Source organism: Mercenaria mercenaria, chromosome 5 (assembly GCF_021730395.1).
Source record: "Mercenaria mercenaria strain notata chromosome 5, MADL_Memer_1, whole genome shotgun sequence".
Taxonomy (NCBI): Eukaryota; Metazoa; Mollusca; class Bivalvia; order Venerida; family Veneridae; genus Mercenaria; species Mercenaria mercenaria.
This window is the reverse complement of record NC_069365.1, coordinates 69981652-70009600: the sequence shown is the minus strand read 5'-3', so window position 1 is coordinate 70009600 and position 27949 is coordinate 69981652. Positions and strand designations below refer to the sequence as shown.

At 33.0% G+C, this 27949-nt stretch overlaps 1 protein-coding gene across 1 annotated transcript; it reads right to left on the bottom strand.

Moving 5' to 3' along the window:
- On the bottom strand, positions 1 to 27806 carry LOC123557540 (uncharacterized). The gene is made up of 5 exons (XM_053543865.1): positions 27753 to 27806; positions 5726 to 5816; positions 4996 to 5061; positions 3626 to 3767; positions 1 to 2167 (listed from the first exon to the last, which is right to left on the bottom strand). The coding sequence occupies exons 2-5, from the start codon at positions 5759 to 5761 to the stop codon at positions 930 to 932; spliced, it is 1482 nt and encodes a 493-aa protein (XP_053399840.1). The 5' UTR covers positions 5762 to 5816; positions 27753 to 27806; the 3' UTR covers positions 1 to 929.
- Between the last annotated feature and the right edge of the window lie 143 nt (positions 27807 to 27949).

Here is a 27949-nt window from a genome sequence, read left to right as displayed (position 1 = left end):
TTTTCATTTCTACAAGATTTATTGACAAGTTTTGAAGTTACCATTAAAACTCAATTTAAGCGTTAGTATAATTTATAATAATTTCAATCATTTTCAGAAATTTTTGAAATAAAAATTCAAAATAGCACATTTGACTTTATTTATTGTTCTATTCCATGAAATTACTCTGGATAGTTCAGTAGGAATGACAGCAAAACTTTGTTAAGGACAAAATACCGGGTATGTAATGTTTAGACATAGAATTGTATTTGTCCAGTGATATTTAACAAAAAGTTCTTCACTTTCAAGTGTGTCCAAGATCTTTACTCTCTTTAAGCTCTGCAATACCTTGAATCTGAAGACCTCAGTCGTAAGTATATGCCAAACAGTTAAAAACAGTATTTTAGACGTCAGCAAACTAAAGTTTATCTATCATTCAAAATCCTATCATCACATTGTAGAAAATCCTGAAACTCATTTGCAGTGTTCATAACCCTCGTCAATTGTAGAAATCCCTTAACCCTTAGCCTGCTGGCGGCGACTGGTTTTTGCCTTTGCGACCAGTGCAGACCAAGATCAGCCTGCACATCCGTGCAGTCTGATCATGGTCTGCACTGTTCGCCATTCTGTCAATAATTTTTTGGTATGCACCCCTTTTAACAGTTAATGGTACTGTCCAAATTGAATGATGGACAAGTTCATTATAGAAATTAAGCAAGGTAAGGGTTAAAGATCACTAGCGATGTTTATAAGCATCATAATTTGTAGAGCATGGGCATCATCGTCTGTAGCTGTCCTCTAAAGTTCACTGACAATGTTCATAATCATTTTTTAATTTGACACTTGTAGCAGGCCCTAACTTCAATGGACAATGTTCACAAAACATTATTTGCAACAGTCCTATTATGTTCATTGTCAATGGTCTTAAGCAACATCATCTGTAGCAGTCCTTAAATGTCATTGGCAATGTTCATAAGCATCATCATTTGTAGTTGTCCAAGACAAGCGCTGTTATCAGACTGATGCGATTTTCCAATTTTCATAAGCTCATTTTCAATAAAAAGTACAAATCGTGATATATTGATTTGTGGGGTTTCGAATATGTTCTTTTTTACGTCTGGAAGAAAAATAGTACTGACTCCTCCTTTGCGTTTTTTGTACAGATCTTCTAGTTTATCACAAATGTCGCACAGACAATTAAATATGTAGACCTTTCCCATGCAGCTATTTGCATGCCTCAATAGTAACGTTTTTAAGATGTATGTTTCAACAATTCCACCACAGTTTTCAACTGCGAAGAGAAATTTCAAAATTCTGTAGCACCGCCGATGCGATGCAGATATCTTTCGCATAAGTTTTACCTCCGTTGTAGTAAAGGTATATTTGAAACCATCTTCTCCTTCTCCGTATACGATAAAATGCGTATCCTCCTTTAGTAGATCAGGTATAAACTCCTGGCACGGCACATCTTCTAGTTCTATAACTTCTGTCACACCTCTTCTTTCTAGGGCTAATGATGCATCAATAGATATTTGTAAACGCTCGCCCTGCTTTGGAATCCATAGGAGTTCAAAAGTGAAAGCTGGCCCATTACTTGTAAACTCAAGATCTGTCTCTGAGTTAGACAATTTTCCCGACGGTGTATCAATGTCAACGTTCCATTCACATTCTGCCCAAGTAAACGAATGCATGTCAACAAAGTCCAACCAGTTGCAAACTGTACCATTGTCCTGCCACTCCTCAGTCTCAGTTGCTTTTGCATTCCACCATTCTAAATTTCTGATCTTAATATGCGCATGAGGTTTGACATCAGCTATGTCTTCACAGTCTTTCATACACCTGTCTACGCTTACATTCTCTTCATTGAAATACTTCAGAACAAGGATGAAATCAAACTCATCTGGTTCTTTCAATCGTGTTCCTTCAGCAAAGCTTCCTACGGCATGCTTGTGGGAAACTGCCAGAAGTGGATATTTTTTACCAATGTATTTTCCAAAGCTGTCTACTGCCTTACCGACTGCATCTTTTATGTCATTGACTTCAGTATCTGAACGCTTAAACATTAATTCTTCTCTATCTAAGTAAATCAAAAACTCGTTTATCCTCTCAAGTGCTTTGTCTGACAGATTTGCAGCATCAAATGACACGGACTTCTTGTCAAGTTTTCTCGCAGTAGAATTTCCTAGACCTAAAACACATATAAATATATTTCTGAGTATCAAATCTCTTGAAATAACGCCACTGTCATTATGTTGGCTAATTTACCTTTAATGAGTCACTTATTGCAAAATTTTAATCTCAATATCAAATCAAAATGATTATCAACTACAGTAATACCAAATTCACAGAAATAACTCATTCTTGACTTTCTATATACGTCGATGTATGGATGGCTAAATGATATAATGATATTATAGTTCTCAAAACATGTCAGGACAAAAAAAGTATGATGAAAATAATCGTGTAAGTTTGGAAGAGGAAATGGAATAGAAATGCACATATTGCTAAAAAGATTTTGTTTTGTTTGCTTGTGTTGGGTTTTACGCCGTTTCCAACATTATTTCAGTTAACGGTGGGCAGTTAACCTAAATAGTGATCCTGGATTCTGTACCAGTACAAATTTGTTCTCTGCAAGCAACTGCCAACTTCCTCACATGAATCAAAGGTGGAGGACGAAAGATTTCAGACACAATGTTGAGGCATTTTATGATCTGTGGCAGTATATAGTAAATATATAAGTGTGTTTCAACAAGTTTGTACCCATTCAAAATTCCAGTGTCTTTGTTTATATGTGCCCTTTTCCCATTAATGATCATTCATTTTACCAGCTAACAATCATTTTTCTTTGAAACACGTCTAATTTGATGTAATCCTTTGACAATATTGGATTCAATGAAAAAAATGAAAACTCATATTATTAATAATTCTGTATTATGTGCTACACGCTGTGATAAATATCTTTCTTTTACATCTTATTTAATTTTGACTTGAAAAGATAATAGATGGAAATGACCCACATTGAATGAAAAGTTTTGTTTTAAAAAATCCTCTGTGTATTTTTATGTCATTTAAAGACAAAGAACAATTTTCTTTCTTGAAACATTTGCTAATGAAAAGCATGCAAACAGTAAGTATCTCCGCATTAACTGAGGCCCCGACATAGTTTCTTTCTTGCATAGTAACTAAAATATGAACGATTGAAAAATATGGAATAAAATATCTTATTTAAATATTTGTCTTCATAAACAGAAAAAAAAACTTGAAAAGTTAAAATGTTTTAACAGAACTGGAGTGAAAAGACTTCTGTTAGATTGCTGTTTGATATACCTTCACAGTTTTGTTTTCTGATAAATGAAGTGAATGGTGTTATGTAAATGTATATAACATTTAAATACATCCACAATACATTCTCTACAGCCTCTTATGTAAAATAAAATGTGAAATGAATTCACTTATGTGCAGTAGATCAAATAATCTCATATTAATTGAATTCAAAGCGATTTTACTAAAAGATGTTCTTTGTCACAGGCATTTTCATCCGCAATTATGCAACAATTAGAAATTCTTCAACTTTATAAGTTATTAAATCTTCCATAAAGGTCGTAACAGTTACAGTGAAAAAAAATCATGAATGAAAGTAAAATACCCGAAGATGCGACTGATGCCATTGCGAGTAATTTCGGATCTGTTTGCACTGAAAGTTCGACGGGACCGGATCCCTGTATCACTGGTTGGAAGATGTTAAACGAATTCGGCTGATTATTCGTCTGTGTATAGCTGCTGTTTGACTACAATTTGGAAGGTAAGTAGTTTATGGCTGATATCGACAAATTCAACACAAGTTTAAATTAAGGTATTGGATCCCTAAAAGCAATGTCTAAAAAATGGTATTTGCTTGGTATATTCTTAAAGTTGACCATGTTTCGCACGGTGTTGCAAATTTTAAACAACTTTTACCGTGCCGTTTTTTGTAAATTTTGTATAATTTATGGTATTTCCTCAAGCTCAAGTAGAGACAAATTTCAATGTGATGGCCACTATCTAAAACGTTTGCAGAGAATTCATTACAGCATTAATTATGATAAAAGAAACATCAAACCATTGTTAAACAATTATAAAACACAAAATAAAACTGTAAAAATCATTTTTTCTAGGGTGCCTCAAGTAAACAGATTTAATGAGACAGAATTCTAACTCCAACATTGAAAAATTAAGGTCGAATCCTGTGGGTCTGTTTTGAATTTTGCTCATTTCATTAAAAAATAACCTTAGGGCAGAAGTAAAACATACCTGCATTTCTTCCACAATATGTAATCTAAAGAATGAAGGCAAAATATAGAACTTTTACCGCATGTAACTCAGTATTTTCAAAGATGTCTAACTCTACCCATCCTGATTCAGAGGTAAATTCACTTTGAACAGCAAGAAATCGCTTATAAAATGAAATTTTTCCACTTTAGTACAATACATCCATAATAAGTCTTGAAAGAAGTAAAAACTTACTAGAAAAAAAGGAAAATATGAAAAAAAAAATTTTGGTCCCAATGGGGCTTGAACCTATGCCCCCCTGAAAATTGCAGTCAAAGTAGGTTTATGGTAGGAATTGAATACTCTTCAAAAAGGAGGTACTCAATTATGGGTCCAGTACCTTAAAATAGATTATTAAGGTTATTTTACCAGCAATTTGTTTTTGGTATTTTACAGTTGCTAAACTGTGTGTTTGTTTCATTCGTAACTTTGTATAACATTATCTTGAGATATAATTATTACATACTATACATCAAATATGGTCTGCCGAACAGTTGTTTTAGTTTTTTTTTCTCTAGTAATTACATAATATGGATGTAAGAGCAGTATTACAAACAATTTCTGTTTCGTTTCATTTAAAGTTATAGAAGAAATGTATTTTATACATGTACTTGTATGCATTTTAGCTGTATGATTATTTGAAAACTTGTGATGTGACAAGGGATAAAATCAAATTAAATGAGAAAAATAAACTTAGGGTAGAATTACCACTGGGAGATAGCCATGTACAGGCATACTGACTTGTCGAAAGCTAAGCAGGGCTGTTGGTTGTTCCTGAAATGGAAATTATCTATATGGTTTTATGGGTTAAGACACCCAACATGTTATTATCACAAATGAATGTGAGGCCTAAAGTGTAATCGAAATTGTCTATACTTGCAGATTCATAATTATCGCGTTAGTATAAAATACTAAATACTGAAGAAATATAAACTAGTGTTGATTTTTTTTTTAATTTTCTCATGAAGGCATCTTTTTAGAAATAAAGAAGAATTGAACACATCCGATTGCTCTCCAATTGCTTTTTGATTTCAGTGAACTATAAATGCAGAGTGTAGCTTGAACGAAAAGAAAATTTAGAAGACTAAGACTATTTTTTTGACGTGATTTAACCAAAGAAAGAATACAGACTGAACAAATTTGACTAGGTTAAAACTGGATGACTAATCACTAGACTGATAATAAATTCATTTCTACACTTCCCCATTTTTTTGTCGAATTCAATTTCACAGAAAAAAAAAGTCAGAAATCAAATAGATGTATCAATGTGTGTCCGTTCAGGCTTAAGATGGAATGCGCCCCCATATTTTTTGCATGCAGAAAATGCTACTCAATGGTACAAAATTCAGCGAAATAAGATTGACGCAACAGCGTCTTCAAAGATGAGCATAATAAATACTGAAGGTAAATTTTTATTTATAAGTAATCTAATACTTACAGTCGGCGGCCTCAGCGAAGAGTTTGCACAACCCATTTTCTTATTTCAGGATATGAATTTTATCAAAATGTTTGCTTTCGTCAATGTTTCTGAAATAAGATATACAAGTGTTGCAATTGATGCTTTGTCGTTTTTACTTTTTATCATATGCTGGATTTAGTTGTATTCTAACCATTTTAAGATTTTCTTTTATATAAATAATGAAGGATTTTACCGTGTATTGCCTTGTCGATTTAAACACGTTTCGCAAAATGATCTCCGGTTTTCTCCGTCCATTTACGCCTAAAATGGATCCCAGATTAGTAACCCTTCCTGATGTAATTCGAACGTGTTAAGGTATTAGGCCCATAATAGAGTACCTCCTTTTTGAAGAGTATTCAATTCCTACCATAAACCAACTTTGACTGCAATTTTCAGGGGGGCGTAGGTTCAAGCCCCACTGGGACCAAATTTTTTCCCCTTATTTTCCTTTTTTTCTAGTAAGTTTTCACTTCTTTCAAGACTTGTTATTAATTTATTGCATAAAAGTGGAAAAAATATCATTTGATAAGCGATTTCTTGCTGTTCAAAGTGAATTTACCTCTGAAACAGAAGGGGTAGAGTTAGACATCTTTAAAAATACTGAGTTACATACGGTAAAAGTTCTTTATTTTGCCTTCATTCTTTAGATTACACGGGAGGGTTCCAACATATGTATTCCCAAATGGGCACCGCTTAAAATCATATGTTGTGCTTCCGGTAGTACATATGTGGTAAACATTTCGCAGAAAAATACGTGAAATTTTTATTTGCGATTGAATATTGTGAAAATGACATTGTTTTACCAAAAAATCGCGATGCAGTGCAACCGAGTATACATTACCTAGCATGTAAGTGCATTTACCTTACCTGTATTTGTAGAAACGACGGAGAAAAACGTATCCTCCGTGAAGCGGTATGACTGAAAAATAGCAACATTTTTATCAACAGGTGGAAATATGTTGTTTTGTTGTCCTGCGCCTGCTTAATTTTGCGCTCGCAACCTTCCGTATGCTAAACCCCATCCTGAAGAAAAAATATTTGGCGATCACTTTGCTAGAAATATATTTTGGGGCGAAAAACCGAATGGGATACATATGTTGTATATGGGCTACATATGTGGTGCATTAGATTCTTTAGAACTTCACAGATCTTGAGCTTAAATGGTACCTGGATAAAGAAACGAACAGGAAATACGTGCCAAGTATATGTCACTTCAGTCCAAAAATTATATACATTTGTATGAAAGTGATAACTTATAAACGAGCACAGCTTTAAGCTTCTATTAGATGTTGTAGAACATTTCCACTCAGGAGTCAACGCATCTCTCCTAAATCCGCAGGCGTTAATGTGGTGCTTATGCGTGTTGACATGTGAATGTCGGAAATATGCATGTATATTTTCACACACAAACACCTTCAGATTTAAGAGAGATGCGTTGACTCCTTAGTGGAAATGTTTTACAGCATCATATGTAAGCTTAAAGCTGTGCTCGTTTCTAATATGTTATCCCTTTCATATACATGTATATAATTTTTGGAATAATGTGAGATATACTTGGCACATATTTCCAGTTCATTTTTTTATCCAGATACCATTTAAGCTTAAGATCTGTGGAGTTCTAAAAAGTCTAATGCACCACATATGTAGCCCATGCACAACATATATATCTCATTCGGTTTTTTCGCCCCCAAACATTTTTCTAGCAAAGTGACGACCATAATTTTCTTTTTTTCTGGGTGGGGTTTTGCATATGGAAGCTTTCGAGGGCAAAGTTTAAGCAAGCGTAGGGCAATTACAACATATTTCCATCTGTTGATAAAAAATTGCTAATTTTCAGTCATACCGCTTCACGGAGGATAAGTATTTCTCTGTCATTTCTACAAATACAGGTAAGGTAAATGCACTTACGTGCTAGTTAATGTATACTCGGTTGCACTGCATCGGGATTCTTTTGGCAAAACAATGTCATTTCCGTAAAATTCAATCACACGGGAGGGGATCCAACATATGTATTCCCAAATGGGCACCGCTTAAATTCATATGTTGTACTTCCGGTGGTACATATGTGGTAAAATTTCGCAGAAAACAGGTGAGGTTTTTATTTGTGATTGAATTTTACGGAAATGACATAGTTTTGCCAAAAAATAAGCTTAAATGGTATCTGGATAAAGAAATGAACTGGAAATATGTGCTAAGTATATCTCACATTATTCCAAAAAATATATACATGTATATTAAAGGGATAACATATTAGAAACGAGCACAGCTTTAAGCTTCCATATGATGCTGTAGAACATTTCAACTAAGGAGTCAACGCATCTCTCCTAAATCCGAAGGGGTTTATGTGTGAAACTATACATGCATATTTTCGACATTCACATGTCAACACGCATAAGCACCACATTAACGCCTGCGGATTTAGGAGAGATGCGTTGACTCCTGAGTGGAAAGGTTCTATAACATCTAATAGAAGCTTAAAGCTGTGCTCGTTTATAAGTTATCACTTTCATACAAATGTATATAATTTTTGGACTGATTTGACATATACTTGGCACGTATTTCCTGTTCGTTTCTTTATCCAGGTACCATTTAAGCTCAAGATCTGTGGAGTTCTAAAAAATCTAATGCACCACATATGTAGCCCATATACAACATATGTATCCCATTCGGTTTTTCGCCCAAAAATATATTTCTAGCAAAGTGATCGCCAAATATTTTTTCTTCAGTATGGGGTTTAGCATACGGAAGGTTGCGAGGGCAAAATTAAGCAGGCGCAGGGCAACAAAACAACATATTTCCACCTGTTGATAAAATGTTGCCATTTTTCAGTCATACCGCTTCACGGAGGATACGTTTTTCTCCGTCATTTCTACAAATACAGGTAAGGTAAATGCACTTACATGCTAGGTAATGTATACTCGGTTGCACTGCATCGCGATTTTTTGGCAAAACAATGTCATTTTCACAATATTCAATCACAAATAAAAATTTCACGTATTATTCTGCGAAATGTTTACCACATATGTACTACCGGAAGCACAACATATGATTTTAAGCGGTGCCCATTTGGGAATACATATGTTGGATCCCCTCCCGTGGATTATATATTGTGGAAGAAATATAGGTAGGTTTTACTTCTGCCCCAAGCTTATTTTTGAGTGAAGTGAGCAAAATTCAAAACAAACCCACAGCATTCGACCTTAATTTTTCAATGTTGGAGTTAGAATTCTGTCTCATTAATTCCGTTTACTTGAGGCACCTTAGAAAAAATGATATTGATAGTTTTATTTAAAGTTTTATAATTGTTTACTAATAGTTTGATGTTTCTTTCATAAAAAAAAATGGTATAATAAATTCTCTGCAAACGTTTTAGATAAAGGCCATCACTTTGAAATTTGTCTCTACTTAATTTGAGGAAATACCTTAAATTACACAAAATTGATAAAAAACGGCACGGTAAAAGTTTTTAAAAATTTGCAACACAATGTAAAGCACGGTCAACTGTAAGAATATACCAAACAAATGCCATTTTTTAAACATTACTGTTAGGGGCCTAATACCTTAAAATAGAAATAAGTTTTAGTTTTGCATGCTTTGTTTGCAAATATAACACGTTTTTGTTCAGATGAGTCGTAATTATTTACTCGGTCATTCGGCTTCCGTTCCTAGAACACTACGCATCTGAACTCAAAACCGTGTTTTATTTTCCAGCAAAGCACACAAAACTAAGATCTATTTTCCAAATAACTTGTAACAGTAAATGTTGAACTTGATCTTTATAATGCAAGGAAGTTAAAATATATAATTTACTGTACCTAAAAAAGGCTATCCATATCAAATCAGAAAAAAAATCGCAAGACCATCCTCACATAATTGAGGAATAAACTTATGCAACTTGAAATCTTTAAGTCATTGTGCAGTACATGTTATATATTGTTCAGTTATCAGTAAAAAGCTTATAATCTCAAATTGTTAACTTAAATAAACCTCTCCATGCGCCTGATGAAAGGAATCTTATCTTGATTGTAGGTGCATGATTGTACAAATACCCAATGATAATTTGATTCCCGCACATACGCGCAAATTTTCAGATAATTGATAGCAGAGCAATTCATATTGCGTGTACATTATTTGTTAAGTAAATATCAGTATTTCTTTCGTTTTAACTGTTCAATATGTAAATGACAAAATAGCTCACTCGTGTAAAAATGCAGATACCAGTACCGTATTATGCGAATTCGAATCTTCATAAAGATACATTTTTTTTTCAGATGTTTCTGTTTTTTGTTTTGTGTTTTTTTTTTTGGTTGCGGGTTTATCCCTCTACCAAAGTTACAAGTGTATTTCTGACAATCAAATAGCATCTTTATTTCATTTCGGGATACGGGATATACGCTGTCTCGAAAACCCATATCAGGCGAGAGCGATATGGATTTCTCGACAGCGTATATCCCATACCATGTCACCAACGAGCAGTGTTACTAATATTATTACATACTCGTATCTATTCCTCGTTAAGTTACACTGGCACCGGAAACGTCAATATTTTTCCATACACTGACGCCTTAATTTCATATCGGGTGCACGACGTAATTGTAGTGTGTGTTGTTGCACTATTTTTTTGTATTTAGTTCAGTATTGTCAATCCTATTCAGGCTATTGAACATATTTATGATATTTACATAATATTTATACGTGTAGATGCGTATGTAATAAAAAGGTTATTATCTTTGCATCGGGAAATATGCTCTCGTTCTTCAGCGGAAGAATATTGCGCTCCTAAAGTCGCGCAATATTTCCGCTGAAGAACTCGTGCATATTTCCCGATACAAAGCTAATAACCTATAAATATTCAGCAAAGAACTGCGAGTGAGTTGCGTAGAGACATGAGCATGCGTATTTGACACTGCTGGTTGCGTTTCAAATAATCTAAATAGCCGTGCCACCGTACACTAGAGTTTAATAGAAACCTATATGACTTTCAATGAACTTAGCTTATGCACCAGTTTCCAGTGTTTGTTTTTTGTTGTTGTTTTTTTTTGCATATTATGTCGTGAATAAATTGTTTATTAGGTATTGTGATACAGAATGTACAGGCGTAATCTCGACCAGCTTCAGAATCAACAGACTAATTATTCATTCCTCGGTCAGCTGAAAGATATGTTGGTTTTGAAATTATATATGATCATTAGTTACATGGCTTGTTGGTGACCGGGTACGTGATATACGCTGTCGAAGTAATATTTCAGGTAAGAAGCTCTAGTCTGATATGGATTTTCGAGACGTGCAGTCACCAATAAGCCAAATAATGATTATCAGTTTGCATTTGTCCAGTAGCTTCTAATAACGAATCGGAATAACGTTATCTTAGTTATCAACAAAATAATTCAGACGAAAAACCTTTATAAAGAGTATGTCCATATCGAGGGCTCAGAGCGAAACTAGTCTAAGTGTATATAGAAATAGAAGCTACAGAAGTTGGTCTCTAGCAATAATAGGTGTTTGTGACTAAAGAACTTAAATCTATAATGATGCTTCGCAGTAGCTGCAGTTGGTACGGAATATTAATATGATCATAATCATCACTGTTTAATCCACCAAATCCATAAAAGGGGTTTTCGTGAATTGCGGTTTTATTATTTAAGGGGTTTTGTGAATTGTGATTTGATTATTCAAGGGGTTTTCGTGAATTCCGGTTTACCTTTCAAGGTGTTTTCGTGAATTGCGGTTTTATTATTTAAAGGGTTTTCGTGTATTGCGTTTTTGTTATTCAAGGGATTTTCGTAAATTCAAGGGGTTTTCAATGGGTTTTTCTAAATTAAGTTATACATAATTCTAAAGGTTAATGAGTGCGGCAGCAGTAGCTTTTTTTTTGAGTGTCGAAAATGTTGATTGATTTTATGACAAAAATGCAGTATGTATCCTCCATTTTAAATTACGGCCCATCAAACGTATTTAAGAATATCGTTTGTTAAAATTTGATCAAAACTGCACATGGAAATGTTGCTTTCATGCTAACTAAGGTATCATGAATGTTTAGAACTTTTTGGTATCAAAATGAAAATGTCTGAATCTTATAATCAAAAGTTTATACTGTCATGAAAATCTCAAAACCTACTATGACCATCCTAAAGTGACGGTCTATGTTCGGGTGTTGGGGGGTGGGGGGGGGGGGGGGGGGGGGGGGGGGGGGGGGGGGGTGCGAGTACTCTTAAAGTCTCCTCATCACATCCCACCTTTATTTCAAGTTTTCAAATATCAATCATTTTTAGCAAGAGAACAGAGCGCTATGGGTCTTATCCACAAAGTCTTGTTTCACCCCAATTTCTCTCCTGAGTATAGATATTGAATCGCATTTTTATTATCCTGTAACTTATAAATAAAAATATGTTCAGTTATTTCTTTTTGACAGTGCTTTTATCTGATACTTGGAATTCATAATTTTAACATGTCCGAAACATTGCGGAATGATGCTAATTCCACCTGGGTAATGATTACATTTTACTTGAACTTTATCATGGACCCCCTGTGTAAAATCTCAAACTTCAAACTAAAATAAAGGTATTAAATCCATATAATATTACAATGAAACTTCAAAGTTTTGATGTTTGTAACATCATCTGCAGCATGTGCAGTAAAAAATCTTAATTTTATATTTAAAATAGTGTGATATTTATTTCTAAATTCGCTATATGTTCATTGTAAATATGCCTCGTTATACCCAAGTGGAAACTGGCAGGTACTCGAAAATGCAGCTCTCTGATTAGTCAGTTAGAACCCATAATGTATGGTGATGTCATGATAAAATTATGAATAACCGAATAGTTTACTTTACTCTTCTTAACAGGAAGTTTGTAAAACAACTTTCACATAGTTTTAATTTTGTCTTAAGTTTACTTAGTAAAACTGGGGTGTCAGTTTTCACAGAATTAAACAAGAGTGCGAAACTGTCTCCGAATACGCCCGTAATGCAGGTAGAATCACAAATAAACATTAAAACTATACTCCCAAAGCTAAAGGGAAGTAATGTTTGCTGTTGGTCATCAAACTTGCGCGTGATATTATGCCCATAAATATTCTGACCAGGTTTGACCATATCTAAGTATGTATAAGAAAACTGCTCTATCCGAAAACAGATAAAAGGCAGACTTTGATTAACTTCAATTCATTTTATATTAATATACAAATACAAAATATTGTCAGATTTAAATCCAATATTCATTATGCTACTCTGTCCTTAGCTAATATACACTTTACCAAATACGATAATTTACGGAAGAAACCTTGTACCTGATCATTAAACGAACAAGTAAATACACTTGACCAAATTGTGATTTGTATTATTACCGAATTTAGACCAGTCATACAATATTGACTATCTAAGTTGGACAAAATTTAAAAATTGTTTTTTCGTTTTACTATCCAAATACAGATAAGCAATTATGCAGTTCAAAAAACCTAGCATTGGCTTTGCTATTTGAATTGAAAAAAACTATAAGTTTTGCATCTCATCAGGAATATATGAAATAGATCTTGTGTATGTATTATCGTTGTTATCCGAATTCGCCTAAGCCATAGCGTAAAACGATCTGGAACTGAATAGAAGAGAAACAGTGCTTTGCGTTTGCTAGCCGAATTCAGATAAACACCATTTGAGAGCAGGCAGTAGAAAAAACAGCATTGACTTAACTATCTGAATTATATAACTCTAAACAGAGGAAATAAATAATCAATAATGTGTCAATGTTGCTATCCGAATTTCCGATAAGCCATTACAAGCGACCTACATGTATGTTGATATTGTATCATCTATCTTAAATCAGATAAATAAAATGATTTGATAACATTGCACTCAAATTCTAGACATTCTGAAATCTGATGAAAAGATGAGTATTGCTGTTGCTATCAGAATTCAAACACTGTGTTAAGCACTGTGTTATGAATCATACATGTATATTCATTGAATAAAGAAAAAAAATGTACAGGAAAGCTAAGATAAGGGGAAAAATTTCTGATAAGTGTTCAGAAAACTGAATGTCCAAGGTAACTGATACTGTGTAAAATAGAATACAAGTCCTTATGAAATTCAACTTTCTGAAAACAGACAAAATACATGTTGTTTGCACGTATTGCCATTAGTCATCATAGAAATAATTACAAATTGTGAAAGATTACAAGATTTTCAATATATTCCATCATGATTTTTGTCACTGTTTGCACATCTTACACAACTTGATATGGTTAGAATGTAATTATTGAATGTTTCTGTCCTGCCCATTTTCGGAAACGTTATCTTTTCACATTACGAAAACAAATGTCCATATATTTGTAATATTCAAAGTAATACGAAAATACATCTACTTGAAAACACTATTCCAGTTAGGTAACGTGGTCGCTTTTAAAGATCCAACCTGAAAGTAATAAAAACATAATATTAAACATGATTTTTAAAAGAAAAGTAGTTACTTTAACACAGTTTCATCATGCACGGTTGGTAAGAATAATACGGCTATTTTGATGTATAGGCTCTGATGAATTCATGGGTATTAACTTCCAAAATACTACCTTACCCTTATATAATTCATAAAGACAATTTATACGCTTGAGAATTCCTGGTTTTTTAAATATATGACGCATATTTTCTCCCCACCTATCACACTTTCATTCTATAATGCAAACATTTATTGTATAAATTGTGAAAGAAATTTCGGAGCAGTTTTTTGTCAAAACCAGCTTAAAAACATGTTATTACAGAAGTATGAACGTTTGAATAAAATGACTAAACACCATTTTAATCATTTTTATACACCTGAATAAAATTTTGAATGTCAAGTTATTATTGGACAAAAGTGAATCAACAAAATCGGGTAATATAAAGGAGGAAGACATTTTATTTACTTTTATTTATAATCCACAATGATCTGGTAAAATCTCTGTTAATAACAGCAAATGTTGACACAGAATGTAGTTTTCTGCAACAATTATTTTAATACAATTAGAACAGAATAATCACATAAATAATTATTAAAATACATGTATAGCTTCGTGTTCAATACAAGAAAATCCTTTGACTTTTCTACAAAATTTGAAGAAATTGGTTTTGAAGACAGCAGTTTATTTTTTTTGTACCATGTATGTTTTTTTAGATCTTGTAATAGAAAAACTGACTAAACATTTTCATCTGAGATAAAAAAATTTCAGTTGAGTAATCATTTTTACAACTCTTGTATTACATGCTCCAGTAGTTTATTGACTCTTGTGTTATCGGCAACTGTATTGAACGCACCAAATACATATGAAGCTGCCGCATGTGTATGTTTTAATTATATCGTATTCTAAACAAAACCATATATCAAGATTTCAAACTACGCCATCGTTTTTCTTCCATATTTCAGAAAGTATGCTTGATGATTTCATTAGACGCCAAGTTCTTTACTAAAAAGCTATTGTTTGAAAAGAATTAAATTGAGAAATTCTTCAATGAATTTCTGCGCAAACGCGAAAATAAAATACACCCATTTTTTTTTAGTATTTTATAACACTCGAAGTATGTAAAAAAATTAGAAAGATGTTAGAAAACCCAAGATTTTATGATGTATTTTTTGTTTCCAAAATAAAGAACATACTTCTTATCGGATGTTTGTCTTAGATTTAAAAATGAAATTTGCAGATTGACAGAAACACTATGTTATACATATTTTTTCTTGTTTTCATTGTTTACTTTAAAGATTTTTCTATAATCTCAAATTATTTATACATTCATAATACATTATATTGTGTTAACATTTCAGATAAGGCATAATAGATAACGCAACCAAATTTGAAAATATCAACAACCGCTCTAACTTATAGCTATGAAAAACATAATATTACCAAGTTATGCATACTTTGATTTAACAGTACTTTGAATAGATAAAAACCATACACTGCAACTTTTACTATAGATGAAACACAATATATATTTGATTTTATCACTTATGTTAACTTCTAAAAACATTGATAAAATCGGTTTGTAAGTGTTGTATATAGCTAATAAGGAAATATTGTTTTCTCTGGTAAAACCCTTTAACATACACTGTTAATAATCTAGTTAACTAGTAAATTTAGGCACTAGAATTTTTTAGTAGACCCCGAAAATAAATGAAGCTATGGTACAAAATTTTTTTAATTCTTTTTTTTTTCTCCATATTTTTCTTTATTTCTTTATTTAAAATTGTATACAAGTACAATTCTTATTTGCATCAAACGATCACTAGTTGTAATTTTCTTACTTAGTATTGCATAGTACACAAGGCCCCCAAATACCAATGAATCTGAATCCAGTATGTGGGAACTAGCATGCGAACTCTGAAATTAACAGTACACCTTTCACAAAGTAACAAATACAGCGTCCTAGCAATGGATTTACTAAATGAAAGTAATAATTATAAGTCCCACTTTTTGAACAACAGATCAGTAAAAATTAAATAATGAGCATTTTAAATAACTAAGTGATACATACTTCATTTAAAATATTTTACGGAAAACAAACTTTTCTTCTAAATTTACTAAAAAAAAGAAATCTAATTACATATACATATAGGGATACAAACCTTCCGAAAAATATCCATCTCAGAAACGACAAGAAAAAATAACGATTTCCTGTAATTCTGCATAAATAATGTCCGCTAAAACCGATGTATTTTATCCGAAATAGCTTTCCAGTGCGTTTTTTGTAGTTAGCACTTTCTTTATCAATTAAATTTTTTTGGGCGCCCTAATTTACAAAATAAATTTCAGTTGATTTTCTTATTTTGTTTACATTTTGGGAACATAAGCAGTGTCCGTTGGTTTGAAGTAATGATAAGAATCTTGTAAAAAAACATCTTAGTTATTATCTGTGGAAGCAAAAGGGTTTTAACACGAAAAATAATCGTTTCAGGATAATGTTTCCGACTTGAGTCTAAATATTAGGTGCTACGATTTCCCATGGATAATGTTCATATCCGTGTGTAAAAAACATTCCGATGGATCGTCCTAAATCAACACTGACAGTGTACAATGTATATAATCTATCATCATTTCGAATTGTTCCTTAATAAAAATGATTTCTTTTACTTTTTAGGTATTATTTCGTTTCATTATTTCTTGATTATACCTGGCTAATCCTAATTGGATGTTTGTTCCTTATAATTTTTTTTAAACTGAAACAATTAAAATCAAGATAATAAACCGGAACATATATCCAACTTTGGTTTTTTAAGTGGAACTGCAACAAGTGTGCTATAAATCATATATCATTGATTGTCAATGAAAATAAAGCAGAGCAAAGAAAATTCTTTTAGCTATTAACTAACACTAGACTGAAAATAAACAAAGATATTAAAACTTTAATTTTTTTAAACAATATTATGTAGTTGCACAGGAGTCAAAAGCCAGTCAGTTTCTGGAGATATTCCCTAGGGAAATGATTGTAAGGTTTATCAGTCTTGTCTGAAATGCTCTGAAAAGACATAATCGGCATTTGATTACCCACAGTTAATGTAGAACATGTTTGAAGCCAAACTACCTCAAAGTGTTATGCAGCGAACAGTTTCATACATTTCCCAACCCATCAGGTATTGACAGTTCTGACCGAAGAGAGAAAAACTTTCCTTTCATGGGGAAAATTAATCATTCTGTTATTTTCGAACTGACATGAAAAACATGTACATCAGTTTCGTAAGTAGAAATGGCCGATTTTGTATTGTTACTTGTATCGTTACTTGAATACAAGAGCCGGATGTTGGTTATAAGATTTTGTATTCAACTGATTATCTATGATGCTTTTTGAAAAGGGGACTCCCACGAATTAGTAAATGTTGTGAAAAATGAATGAATGCTTGGACATTGTTCCCAAGAGACAGACCTGTCCAAATTTCCTGAGATATCTAAAATCAACCATCAAAGCTCAAATTATTATTTTTATTTATTTATTTTTTATTTATTTTTTTTGAAAAAAAATCACCTATTTGAGCAAGGGTCAGTAAGTTTGAATATTCCAAAAATAACACTGATACGTGCGAAAAAATCATAAAAAAGTCCAATATTGAAACATGTCTGTTTAACTCTACCACAATTAACAGTATTTTATTGTACAATTTTTTGACCTGTCAAAACATGGACCGGTTTTCCTTATTTTCTGCTCGAGCCTATATAAGATTAACATGAAAGTCGGGAACATTTTTGACGGGTCAATTAAATAGTACAATAGTACCGTAAAGCATCATTTTTATTATTTAGAGGATGGGGACATTTTTTATATTTCCCAAATGAGCGAACTGCCCATATATTATTATACGTTAAATCACGCCAGAAAATGATTAAAACATTTACATTTTTGTCTCATAGCAACAAATTTTAATTTTTTGCTCATTTTATGCATGAGGGGTGGGAAAGTTTAGACGCTCACATACAGACATCTTATCGTGCTATTGAAATCACTTGCATCTGGTTTAATTTGCGAATGATATATAGAAGTTAAAACCAGTAAAACTTGCTTTTGTTCATAAATAGCAAAATCATAAGTGAAATATTTTGCGCGTTTGTATATAGTTTACAACCGCTTGTTTGATATTTTAAAATTTCTGGGGACTACAAACGCTAATTGACGTCACAGCAGCAAAATTGATGCTGTTTTTTAAAAAAAAATCTTCAACTTAGTAACGTAAAAGATTCTTTTTTATATTTTAAACCATCGTAGGCAATTGTGCATTTCGTCATTCGGGGGACGTTTAGAGTGTGTGGACCTCATAAAATATGCAAATAGGGAGATGGGACATTTCATTTTCACAAAATGATGCGAACTGCCCTTTATATCATTCCTAATTACGAAATATATTAAATTACGCTAGAAACCTATAAAAACAGATTTAACTTTACATTCTTTATCTCATAGAGACAAATTGTAAATTTTTGGCTAAATTTGCCGTGAGGGTAGGCAAGTTTAGACGCTCTTATACAGACATTTTTTCATGCTATTGAAAACATATTTATCTCAGACGGGTTTTAAATTTTGGGCGGGAAAGATATACAAAAGTTCAGAAACTAAAAAACTCTCAATTTTATTAATTGCAAAATCAAGTGGCAGGGTCCAATTGGTATTTGACCCAGTACATATTTAGAATGAAACAGGTAGATATATTTTTAAAAGCATTATATTCAACTTGTTGTTAATGGTGTTTATAGAACTAAGGATTCCTTCATACAAGTAATTCTTGTGTAAAATAAATATATGCTTGAATCCTTTTTTCCAAACGGCCGGGTCTAAAATCGTACATGATTTAAAGGAAATTAAACGGAATGGAAACTGTCATTCATCCATCCATCCAGATTAGCTCAAATTTGTGAAAAAAACGGTTTTGAGGCACTTTTTTCCCAGATTATTTACGTCTGGCCACAAATATTCATGCGTTAAAATATCGTATAAATCCCTTTTTTCGTTAGACTAGCTCATAGACTATGAAATATCTTTTTACATTTTTATGATTAAATTGTAGTGAACGAGCCAGTCTAATCCTATGTCCAATATCAAATTTCAACATCAGTCCTGGTGAAAATCTTTAAATAGACTGGCTTTTGCCCAAATAAAAATTGAATTTGTCAAAAAAGGGAAAAATAAGAAATATATTATTATCAGTCTAGTGGCTAGTCTACTTTTTCGTGTCTGTTTTGCATGACCGTATGTACACTCAACAAAATTTCTAATTTATTTGGTCAGTTTATATTTTTTACTATTTTGTTGATAATGCATGTATTCACACGAAATTTCACATACCGACATTTGAATGGGAAATGCAGCTAGTTATTGATTTATTTTTGGCGACTCACAGCCAAAGTAACCGCATTAGGCGTTTGACTAAACTTGCTTTTTGCACGTGCAGGGCATGTGCACCAACAATGCACGTATTCGTTTACACTTTTGGCATTACTGACGAAAGTCCTCTTAGAAAAACACATATCATGGTGAAATTGACAAAAAAGCAACCGATCAAGCTGTCAAAATTTTGCTACCCGGGGACACATTACGACACGTGTGTAATTATTTTTGCAATTTCAAAGAATTTGATACAATTTGTTTATAGCTGTTTCTTTGATGGTATATTCCATTTTTAACCTTATTTCCGTTTACAAGAACCTTCAATCGTTGATTATCTATCATCCGCGCTCTTTTTGGCAAAATTTAACCCAAGGACAATTCATTGAAATGACCGATTTTGAGTTTTGTTGTAAATTTCCCACAGCCCGGGCGCGTTGCCCTTGTGTCAAATTCACCAATAAAATGTGTTTTTTTCTAGTAGGACTTTCGTCCCGTAATGCCAAAAATATGTTCACTAACAAGTGCATATTGGTGTGCATGCTCTGCACGTGCAAAATATGCAATATTGGTTAAAACGCCTAATGCGGTTACGCTGGCCGTGAGTCGGCGAAATAATAAATCAATAATCAACTGCAGTATCTATTCAAATGTCGGTATGTTTAAATTTCGTGTAAAACATGCATTAATAACAAAATAGTAATATAATATAAACTGACCAATTAGGAATTTTGTTAAGGTATTAAATAACCCGCAACAATTCTCTAGGCGCTTGAGAAATTAATCTTCTGCAATTTATGCACAAGACAAAAGACTGCATATTTGAAATTCGCGAAAAATACAAGCCGCCATTATAATCCGGTTTAAATTAATGAAACAATCGGGAATACAGAACCCGAGAAATATGTCCCATCAAAGTGAGAAAACAGACACCACAAAAGTAAGGTACGCTGAAATTTAATACCACCACATTTTCTGAAAAAAAAAAAAACGTATATTAACCCACAGAAAAAAGAACTTATCGATATACGTCTGTTTAGGTCAGTCATTTGTGAATAATATGGTACCGGTAGGGGAAGGTGCCCTGAACCGGTGTTTTTTCCCCGTTTCATCATCATCATCATAGAAACCCAAAGGGTTTATCACGCTTAAAATGTCACACGATAAAGTGCTAAGAAATACAATATATTCGCTCAACACTTCCTGGGAAATTTGTCAAAAAAGAATTATTATCACTTTTCTCCGCACTGGTATCAGCGCATAATACATTAACCAACATACGAAACTGGCCCCGGGCCCCTTAAGTGTGGGGTCATTTTTTGCCCTCAAATTTTATGTCATGAAACTAAATATTTTTTTTTTCTCAGCAGTATATAGTTACAGACGAAGAAAGTTATTACTCGCAGACTGATCAAACCCACTTAGGGAACTATATGATTGCGCTTTTTCGACCGTTATTTCGTTTTCAGGGCCGTCCGCCTTGTCCATATTTTATTCATCATGGGGTTTCAATATTACTTGGCACACATTTTCTCAATAATAAGGACAATGTGTCATGCACATCTTTCAAACTCCTAACTTTAAATGGCCAAGATCACACTTGGCAGTTAAATGCTAACATGGGATGAACAGATCGGTTTCGTGCCCGGTCGACAGCTCTGCCCTTTTTTCAAAGGGATAACAATATTACGATAATCAGACGACTTTCATTTTAATTAAACAGGACCATTTCATGTTCAATGTCACAGATGGAATTCAAAAGTTTTTTTGCTTTCAATAACTTTGTAATATTACTTGGTACAAATGTTTCCCATAGGGTGTGATGCAACACCCTTATCCCTAACTCAGAGGTCAAGGTCACAGTCATAAAACAAACGTCATTGACCTGATATCAGAATTAAGCTCCTACCATATTGACGGACTCATTTTTACATCAGTTTCTTTCCAGACTGAATTTTATTACAGAGTCCAGTTTCGATGTTGCACAACTTTTTTTTTCTAAACAGATTAAAGTAATCTTAACAAATTTTCCTTGAATATGGTTGTCTCTACTTTTATCACACAGACAATAGCACTGAATGACGTCATTGTGAAACGTTCATGATGACACACAAATTTTTCATGGATCGATTCTTGGAAAGGTTTACAATACACACAGTACACTGTAGGATATACTTATTCTTGATTTATGCCAAATTTAAGGCATTCACATTTTATTAAGTTTAAGTCTAGGATTCACTTCAGTGACATTTTTCTAGTTAGAAAAATGTTTTCTAAGTGTTTGTGTAAATTATTATTCTCGGTTTTAGTTAAAATTAAAATTCATGCATCAGTGTAAAAGAACATGTATCATAAGGCACAATTTTAGCCCCAAATTTCGAAGAAAAAGAAAGTAAAAATTTCATCCGATATGGATTATTTGAAAGAAAAAGGGTAATCTTACTTTTTGAAAATAAAAATGTATTAGTTTTGCGTTAAAAGTCATGATCCATGGTCTAGTTTTTATGTCATCAACACAGATTTTGTACATTTTTAGATGTTTTCATGCCCTTTAACACAAAATACGATACGAGGCAGGGGAGAACAATTTTAGTTTTTGGATGTGTTGAGGATTACAAAAACACGGTGAATAATACATGAAAGAAAATTGTTCTAAGGTGCGCTCGTAGTAAATTTGAACAAATACGGTATTTTTTCCAACATTTTTTCTCTAAAAATACCATATAAAGGGACAAAACTCTTGCTTTACTTGAATAGCTTGGGAAATGGTACTTAAAACATCTTGTGACGTCATGGATAAGTCATTTCTTTGAAAATGGGGCGCGTGCGATCAAAAACTAGGTCAATAGGTCTAAAAATAGAAAAACCTTGTGACTTCTCTAGAATCCATACTCAATAGATCTTTATGAAATTGTCAGAACGTTCACTTTGATGATATCTAGTTCAAGTTCAAAACGAGGTCACGTGCCTTCAAAACTAGGGCAGTGGATCAAATAATAAAAAAACCTTGTGCCTCTCTAGCGGCGATTTTTTCATGGGATCTGTATGAAAGTTGGTCTGAATATCTATCTTGATGATATCTAGGTCAAATTCGAAAATGGGTCAACTGCGGTCAAAAACAGGTCAGTAGGTCTACATCGCCCGTGTGTCCATGCGTAAAAATTTTGCTTGTGTACAGTTTTGCACACCAATCTTTAAACTGTCTTTCATTGACCATAAATGTGACCTACTTTCTAATATTTTAGAATCATTTGAAACATGTGGTTCAATATACTCAGATGAGCGATACAGGTCATCATGATGTTTCTTCTTTGTTGCTTCATAATTGATTACAAACAAAAGGAATCCTTATTTATATTTTGTATGCAATAAATCTGGAAAACGTACTAAATTAGAAAGGCAGCGCTTTTGAAATGCCATACCCTACCCCCTCTTAACACAGTACTTTGGCAGATGCCTTCAAAGCTTGGTTGATTGGTAAGAAGTCGGTTTCAGCCCCGATAGTAAGAAGTATACTAATGGGCTAAAATAAAGGGTAACGTGTGATTTATTATTGGATGCAATATGCTATCACAGAAGGGTGTCAGAGTAAAATAACAAAGTATGAAAATCTCTTCAATATCAATGTACATTTTAATAACTTGTTGCCTGTAGAAAACATTTTTACATTCCAAATGTTTGGCCATTAGGCATTCCATTGGCCATCAAGATACAGACATCGCTAAGATAGTTTCAAATGAATGAAAAACGAAATGATCGGTATTATAAAAAATATTTCAGGCGTAACAGTTTAAACAAAAGTAAATGATATAATAAATTTAATCAGTGGTGCAGCAACAATTACACATTAGACTTTTAATAAGTTTTTAACTAGTTTACTCCGAAAATTCTTCTGCATCTTATATCAGGAAATAAGATATTAAAAAAATTTTACAACATGCGATGTCTCAAGAGCCAATACGTTATTTAGAAGTCCCTTGTTTTCCCTTCAAGGGAAAACAATCATCTCAGTTGACTTTAAATGATCGAGAACAATCCACTAAATTTAGATTCGCTTTCGAAGAATTCGTGATCATTAACTGGAAGTAAAGGCTTTAAACACAATGCATCTCAAGTGCTGGGGGTCCGTCCCTATTTCAAAAGTCCTTATGGACTAATTGTCTTTAACTATGACAAAAGTAAAACAAGGAAGACAAGTGTGGGATTCTAAGAAGACGGCTTTAAACACAATGCATCTCAAGTTGCTGGGTCCTATCCCTATGTCAAATGTCCGTATAGACTAATTGGGCTGAAAGAATGACAAATAGTACGGAATACAAATGCATGTGTATTCTAAAAAGAAGAAAATTGAACAATAAATATACTTAAAATAAATGAAATACTTGCACTTGGGATGGGAATAAACATTTTCGTTTTATCTTTTACACACCATTAATACTGAAATCTAAATAAAGATTAAAGGAATTAATACAATCCTGTGGGATCAATGTAAGTCACTAACAAAAAGCCAGGTATCCATTAGAAAAACCTTTCCAGCATAAACACAAAGTTTTCAAAAAGCATTTTAATATGAAATAATCTGATCTTAATTGATGATCATCAATGAGGAAACGCTTAATAAAAAGATAACTATATGGGAATTTTACCTAATTTCATGAGTCCAGTTCCTGATCAATAAAATTTCAGGAGGACTTCTCTTGCGCACTTGAATAAAATGAAGACATGCAGTATGTATTACACAAGCATCTAGTTTCAACCACTATTTTAAACGTAATTGCAACGGAAGTAAATGGTAACGTATATAATTTTGCTCTTTACACCACAACTGGTCAATTTTAGTGTTGTGTTTCAACTCAATTGTTTGTGCATATTCATAGTAAATTATTTGAGTTTCATGTATAAACAGAAAACAAAATATATTCGTACTCTGTTACTAATATTGTAAACCTTTCCTGTCTTATTTTTCATTTAAAAAACTTCACAGCGCAAAGGGTTTGGATTGTTTAATTATGTCTCTTTGAAAAGTTAAAATTGTTATGTAAGAATTGTGGTACCCTTGATTTGTGTTATGAGCGAAATTTGGGCTAAGTCACATGAACCCGTCCTTTATTTTGTCGTCCTGTTCTAACCGCTCATACAAACATTCCACACTATCGTGTGTTCAATTTTGCAAACAGCGCAATAATATTAAACTACTCAAGGTTGAAGTAGGGATGTCAGGGAAGATATCCACAATACTATAGTCTGGAAAAAGGATATTGGGGTTCCAGTGGTGACCAGAGATTAACCTGTAAGACAGCTAAGATAAGGCGTTATTGCCTTTAAGGGGATGAGATAATCTTCCATGGCCGAATGCAACCAGTTGATTGAGATTTTATACATTAGGAGGTCGGGTGTAAAGGGCCGGAGATGTGCCTGGGCAATTTTAGACTGTATACATGTCAGGTGACAGTGATTGCGGCCAAGTCAGACATAGCCTAACTGCTGCCCGTCTTCGGACCGCTTCTGTTTTGGTCAATTTTGGTTGTGGTAAAGAACAAGACTTCGGAATTATATTCCAGCTGTGGTCCTGACGAGGGTCTGATATCCCCTGAGTTTGATTTGTCTTTTTGGGTGACCATTTAAAATGGCGTCCCACGACAGATGTTTGAGATATCAAAGAAAGGTTTCTGTTTAGCGCTATTCTTTGTAATTAAATTTTGCAGGTGGTATTATGAGGTAGGATATTTCCTCTTTTACGCAGATAACTTGACATTGGAAGAATTGAAATTTCCCTTTTCCAATCCCGCTGACACTTTTCTCATGGCTCCTTTATCAAATGCCCTTTTCGAAAATTTATTAGTATCAGTCAACCGCGTTTGTTTAAACCCTTTATTTGACAAGGTAAAATTTACAAGCATTTGAGGAGAAATAATGATCCTTTAAACAAACAATGCTAAAAAGTCAGTCCTGTTACCTGGTAACAAGTAATTTGATTTGTAACCATGACAAGGTTTTAAACTTCAAATAAGATAAAATAGATATAAAAACAATTAAACATTTCTTGGGGTGGGCTTTATTTTGGAAAATTGAGAAAATACAACGTTTACCTTACTTTCAGCTGTTTTGAGTAAAGAAGAGTTATCTCCCTTTTTATTTGTTTTTCTTATTAAAAGATTATAATGGATTAAATGTCAAAATAAATTTTACACTGTATTAGCAATAGATGATCAGGTCAATTCTAATTTAAGTAAATAATAACTTCCATTTACGGCACTTTTTAAGCAACCCCCTCATAAACCAAATATTCACACTCTTGACGTGTATATATAAATCATTTTTTTTTTTTCTAAAAATACTGCTTTATTAAGATATTTGGCAATAATAAGAAAATAACATATTTTATAATCTAATATGCATTAAAAACAGAAATGGATCGGGGGCTCAAAACACCCCTTATCATATATGGTCCTTTAGTGATTTTAAAAAACTTTAAAAATATCCCTGACCTGAGTCTGGATCAGGGTTTGGATGAATGGGCGGAGGGGTTTGGTTCTTTTCACTGCTTCCAGCCCAAAACAACCTCGATCTGATAACATTGATATTAAAAGACAGTAGCCTGTTATTCTCTATAAAACAATAATCAGCAACAAAATATAGAAAAGAAACGAGATATCAATACAATAGTAGTATTAATGGGGTACCCCGGTATTATGTACATTTTGTTCGTTTTGAACCATACATTAATGTTTGTATTGTGTGAGAAACACATGAGATAGCTTACATAAAAATTGTATTAAAATAACTATGCATAGAAGAGCCTTGAATTGGTAACTACTGTCTAGAAGATTCACAGAATGGAATAATTCCGCATAGAAGATTAGATCACACGAATGAATTACTACAGCTTTAAAAGATCCACTGAAACTGATTAATTACTCCTAGAAAGATAATTACTTAATGGATTAAACCCTCAAATAAATTTTAGATCACACTGAATTTTAATATACTACTGCATAGAATGACTCACAGAAAATTTTATAACTATCTGCCTGAAAGATGTCACTGAATGGAATAAAACCGCATAGAAAGATTAAAATCACACTGAATTTAATGTACCACTCGTAGAAGGGTCTCACGAATTAGATAAAAGATTGTCTAGAAAATATCAAACCCAATTGGGCTAACTGCCGCAAGAAAGATCTAGATATCACGAATTGAATTACTACAGCATAGAAAGAACTTAAAATGCATAGAAATGCTAATTCGACTGGAATAATTACTGCCTAGAAAAGATCTCACTGAACTGAATATCTACTGCACAATAAGAGCTCACTAAATTGAAAAAAATAATTACTCATCTCACTGAAGTGAATGATTACGTCTAGAACGATCTAACCGAATTAACTAACCATGCATAAAAAAGCCACTGAATTGAATACTACGCATGAAAAATATTACTGAATTGGAAAAGTACTCAGTAGAAAGAGCTCACTGCTTTGTATTACACTGCATAGAAGGAGCTCTCTCAATTAAAAAAACTACTGCCTAGAGAGAGCTCATTTAATTGCATAACTACTGCAAACAATGAACTCATTGAGTGGCTTCTTAATGTTGATAATCTGTTATGTGCAATTATAAAAACATTATACTGTTGTTTTCATGTTTAAGATACTCAAATAGATCAGGAAGTATACATTTTCCTTTTCCATGTTATCATTTGTGTTTAAATATGTATAGTATTATGAAGTTATTAAAGGTCTGAGATAAATAGTCTCAAATCCTTTCCTTTCGCCAGTGTGACGCCAAATAACAAAAACAGGATTGTCCCTTTTTTTGCATAATATTTGCATTTTGTTAGTGTTTTGTCTGAAATGTTTTTGTTTGAAAATTAATGGTTCCCTTAATAAACACGCTTTTCTATTAAAGTTACCTCGGGTTACCCGAATTCATTTTGTCTGTAGTTCACTTAATATAATATTGTACAATCTAGTCAGTCAATTTTATACAATGTTTGTTGCCAAAATAGTAACCGTCTTTCATCGTTCAGGTCAGTAAGGCAGAAATATATAAAACGATATATCATGGTCTAGGAGCTAGTCTATCACGGACGCATAGACTGGATCCATTCACCCAGATTTAGATATAAAAGACAGTTGTCCTAGCTACTCTACCTGATAATCGAAACTTACCTTTCCGAAATAATTGCCTTGCGTGTTTGAATGTTGAAATTCTTTATTGATTCTCCCCTGTATCAATAAATTTGTTTGTTTTTTTAAACAGAGTTTTCCCAGGAGCAATTATTAATTCTGAAGAATGACAATTGACGCTAAATTTGAATCCTAAGACGTTTATATAATTGAATTGCAAAAAAGAATCCCAATATCTTA

Excerpts from the sequence above, each read along its gene's own strand:
- LOC123557540 (XM_053543865.1), bottom strand. The coding sequence starts at position 5,761 with ATGGGTTGTGCAAACTCTTCGCTGAGGCCGCCGACT. Across the intron at positions 3,768-4,995 it reads TACATGGCTATCTCCCAGTG|TCAAACAGCAGCTATACACA; the intron begins GTAATTCTACCC and ends TCCAAATTGTAG. Across the intron at positions 2,168-3,625 it reads GGCATCAGTCGCATCTTCGG|GTCTAGGAAATTCTACTGCG; the intron begins GTATTTTACTTT and ends TATGTGTTTTAG.